Source organism: Formica exsecta, unplaced genomic scaffold (genome assembly GCF_003651465.1).
Source record: "Formica exsecta isolate Colony F162 unplaced genomic scaffold, ASM365146v1 scaffold243, whole genome shotgun sequence".
Lineage (NCBI taxonomy): Eukaryota > Metazoa > Arthropoda > Insecta > Hymenoptera > Formicidae > Formica > Formica exsecta.
The window spans coordinates 106,344-110,835 of NW_021849707.1; the positions used below are offsets into that span (position 1 = coordinate 106,344).

At 34.3% G+C, this 4,492-nt stretch overlaps 2 protein-coding genes across 2 annotated transcripts; both read right to left on the bottom strand.

The window, feature by feature from the left end:
• Positions 1 to 1,361: 1,361 nt before the first annotated feature.
• On the bottom strand, positions 1,362 to 3,365 carry LOC115236062. Its single transcript, XM_029808258.1, has one exon. It carries the CDS (start codon positions 2,694 to 2,696, stop codon positions 1,812 to 1,814), a length of 885 nt encoding a protein of 294 aa, XP_029664118.1. The 5' UTR covers positions 2,697 to 3,365; the 3' UTR covers positions 1,362 to 1,811.
• A 142-nt stretch (positions 3,366 to 3,507) lies between these two features.
• On the bottom strand, positions 3,508 to 3,861 carry LOC115236063. The gene has a single exon (XM_029808259.1). The coding sequence runs from the start codon at positions 3,853 to 3,855 to the stop codon at positions 3,583 to 3,585; it is 273 nt and encodes a 90-aa protein (XP_029664119.1). The 5' UTR covers positions 3,856 to 3,861; the 3' UTR covers positions 3,508 to 3,582.
• Between the last annotated feature and the right edge of the window lie 631 nt (positions 3,862 to 4,492).

Sequence of the window (4,492 nt, forward strand, 5' to 3'; positions counted from 1 at the left end):
ATAATATTATTATATTATATTAAAAAAACAAAAATCTCGACCTGCCACGTGAAATATTCGCAATTCATTTTTTGAATATCATAATTGTTTCTTCAATATAGTTTGCGTCCAATTCTATATTTTGTCCACCGCTAAAACAAAATTACGTTTTAAATAATATATAATCTTTTATATGTGTCAGAGTTTGCAGGTATCGAATTGCCATTAATATTGTGTCGTTTCATTCTATAAAAGCAATATATTAGATTTTTTAACAAAGACAAGTAAAACATTTAAAAAGTTTTTCTTTTATATATATATATATACACATATATACACACATAAACTTGTATATAAAATTTTTTTAAATAACATTGAAGGAACAAAAAAGCATATTTAAAAATGATACGAATATACAAGTTTAAAAGCTGAAAGGTGGTATTCAGAACAATCTTGAGAAACTTTTCTTACGGTTCAATAATAATGAATGAATTTTCTCAATGTGTTTACATTTGCGCCTAACTGCACTAACGGAACAGCTGATTTGCATGAACCGTTGGCGTATATCCGTTGATAAATCATTAACTTTAATGATAGCAATCAAAATCGCTTCAGTCGAGTACAAAGAAACATAAACGCAGTACATAAATACTCTTTTTTAAATATATTGCGAGAAAAATAGATGTGTCTCTCATTACTTGAGATAATATGCGATTTCCTCTACCGCTCCGAAAATGTATGCATAATTATATACGCCTTCCGCTTATTAAAATTACGGAGTTCCATTGTCACGCACAATGAATAAAAGATAAAATATGATTATTTTACTATTAGTAATTCGTGAGTTTTATTATCTAATAGACGAAGTGTGATAATGTTAAGAATATGTATTACCTCGGTCTTATGTTTTCTTTGAAATTATATTCCCACGTGTTATTTAATTATTAACATGAAACTTGATATGTTTATCATCTTATCATCTTTATATAACACGACAATGTGTTCATAATAACATTTACATATCAAATTTTTTTTCATCCTTCAGTGCATACATTATGATGAGATATCTGCAGACGAATCGCGTGATTTTACGATTTTTTCGTTGAAAGCCAATACGACACCGTACATCGCGATTTCTCTGACTTCTCACGGCCACTCGATAGTTTCTCCTCTTAAAGTAGAATCTCTTCTCCCAAGGTCAAAGGACAGCGATGTCTGTTTAGTGACCTTATTCGATTCACATAATTACTTATATCTGTCCTGGATTCGAAATATCCTTAGGCAGCGAAAACATACCCTCGATTAGTGTGATAATTTAAAGACATAACAAGAAATATAAAAGAAAATGTATTATATGTATATACATATATATTCAATTCAAGTTATATATGAACATGTATTTTATATATGATTTAAAAAGACAAAATATTAATACAAATTTAAGTTGTATCTAGTTAAGATCTAGTTGAATTAATTTATCAAATAAAAAGGTAACAAGATATATTGCTACATAATATATTGCTATAGTTTATTTATAATATGATATTTTATATCTTATATATCATTATTTTATTTTATTTCAAAAGTGTTGCAATACATCAATAAAAACATGAAGATTTCAAATATTTTCATACTGCATCTATCATCAGTGTCTTTAATAGAACTGCAAAACTGATTGAACAGATTTATTCTAATAATATTCTCAGTTTTCTCTTTCTCTCTCTTCTCAGCATGTCCCTAATCCTTTCGAGATCCCGCTGTTAACGCATAACTTTTCTCGTGCGATCTAATACTTTCAATTCCACGATGCAACGACGGTGCATCAAGCGTAGTCACGGCCACGTGGTGGTTTCTCCGCAGGAAGCCTCGTCCTCCAAGGTCAGAGGACAAAACTCTTCTGCAGTAACCCTATCCAAGTCGCCAATGTCCGCTTTAGGCTTGAATGGCAATTCAGATACGAGAATCCCTTCCTCGCGGACTCTCTGACCATCCTCTTCTTCGAACTCTGAGAAATCGTCGTTTGCATCGTTCCTGATCTTCGCGCCGGCAAAATCGGTATCCGTCAGAACAATTTTATTTACTCTTCGTTTCTTCGGCTTTTCCCGCGATCTTTCTTTCAAGATTTCCTTCGAGGCTTTCGATAATCTCTTCTCGTTGAGACGACGCGAGTACGACGCGGGAGACTTCTTGATCGCCTCATTCTCACGATCGCCGTTTTGATTGATAGCACTCGGTTGCCTCTCTTCGTCATTCTCTTCGTCGCTGCCGCTCGATGATTTCCTACTTTCCAGCTTTGATCGACCTGGAAATTCGTTCTCCGGGAATGCATTTTTAAAGGTGGGACTAACGCCAACGGTGTCGGCCGCGTTTTCGCCGGTACCACGTGCCACCGATTCTTCCGACTTTCCGTTCGAAGCTCCGATTGCTTGCTGACAAGCGTCTATAATGTCGACCGGACAAGTCGCGTCAGAATCGTAGATCTCCGCGATGCCGTATTTAAGACTTGACTCGGCCGACAACACGCTTGGAACGGGTCCCTTATCGACGATCCTGATACTTTCGACGTCGACTTTCATCCGCGGATGCTTGCGATATTCGTCCTGCAAGTAACCGCGAAACTGGTCCTTGAAGTAACCATCGATCATCTTCCATACAGTGGCGCTATACCAACTCAACACGCCAAGCAGGACCACACCGCGAACGGCGAACGCTAACATGATAAGGTCCTGCTTGTGATTGATTAGCGAGATATAATATACAATATATATAGAATTATAATAAAAATGTATCTCAAGTATATAAATACTTTATATATTATAAATACGTTATAACTCTGTCGTCTAACACACTCGGCAAGATTGACACGCGACATACATTGTTAGAATTGATATTTCTTCTAAAATTTAAACCGTCGTTAAGTTTGATATTAACTTAAAATTAAAATTTAGATTTAATAACTGTCTTTTATTCGCTTGTTTTGCTAAAAGTTTTACGATGTTTTTATTCCTTCAAATTCTAGAACTTGCAGTAAAAAAACTACAGAGAGACGAGCTTTATCTTACACAAATATCACGATCTGTGCATTTGACTTTCAAATGCTATCTAAAAAAAAAGTTCTGACAGACGTTTGTATTTGCAAGGATATTAAGTCTTTTGAAAGCTGGCTATTATTCATCGCTTACCATCCTATGGATCTCTCGCCGATCTTAAAATATTCTTACTACGAGAGAGATAAACTAAATACAAGATAAATTATTTACATTCTACGTGTATAATCAGCAATAAGCAACATAATTTCTACGAAATAGCAATCTATCAATTTCAATAATTATCTGCTACCTGTTTTTTTATCGATTTCGATGCTTGTTTTAATATCAATGTCAAATTTTAAAGAACTCATGCTGTGATAATGCTCTAGATTTATCAATGACATAAAAGATAAAAATAAAGCCAACGTTAAAATATATAACAATCGTAATAAATAGGATTATTGTTGAGGAATAAGATTGTCTTATAAAAATACACTTGTTTTTAAAACTGATTAAATTTATATAACGCTGTTTTTAAGTATCTTTCTTTATAAGTTATTTTTCGTTGATTAATTTAATCCTCTTCTCCTACGAAGTAATCTCTGATTATGTAGAAAGATTCTTTCATATTCGGCCAACCCATGGTCACAAAGACCAAAATCGAATTCGCGATTACAAAGAGTCGCAACATTTCGACACCGGTACTGGACCGAAGCCAGTTTCCAAAGCCTTGATTATCGTCATCGCTCACATCTCCCGAATCCCACTTCTCCGTTGCATTATTTGCATTCTGACGACTCTTATTACCCTTGTTCTCGTTGTTTCCGCGTTTCTTCATAATGACCATGCAGCGATCATCTGCAAGTATCGATTTCAATGTTGAACATTGTAAAAACATATGATGGTACTCTGTACATTAAATTGTTGATATCTAATGAAAATAACATGTTTTTATTAAATAGAAACATGTAACGTTTTTATCGACACATAATCGAGTGAGATCGAGAGGCAGAATCACTTTTACAAGTGCCGAGAAAGTTAAAGCCGCCGGAATATTATGAATTTTTATTAAAATCACTTTTATGCGTTCAGAATTTTAACTTTATTTATCCAAATCGGGGAAATTGATCACTACGCCTCGTTAATTGTTATTACCAGCGCATAATATTGATTATCAATTAATAATTTAGGTCACAAGTTTGAGGGAAGTTGTCTCATTACATAATAATTTACGATAATCGGCTTCAGGATGAAGCCAATGTATGTGGGAGGTAGTTGAATCAAGAACATATATTCTTCTTCCGAAATGTATGTGTGCGTGAACACGGTCGCACGTGGCATTCCTATATGGAGGAAATACGCATACTTGAGAGTGGGTGCGATGACCATGACAGATGATCAAATTTCGAGCTTACATTTGCACTTCTTATCAATCTTTTCGACATGCAAAATTAAAATTCGCGGTTCTTCGCATATGATCAAGA

Excerpts from the sequence above, each read along its gene's own strand:
- LOC115236063 (XM_029808259.1), bottom strand. The coding sequence starts at position 3,855 with ATGGTCATTATGAAGAAACGCGGAAACAACGAGAACAAGGGTAATAAG.
- LOC115236062 (XM_029808258.1), bottom strand. The coding sequence starts at position 2,696 with ATGTTAGCGTTCGCCGTTCGCGGTGTGGTCCTGCTTGGCGTGTTGAGT.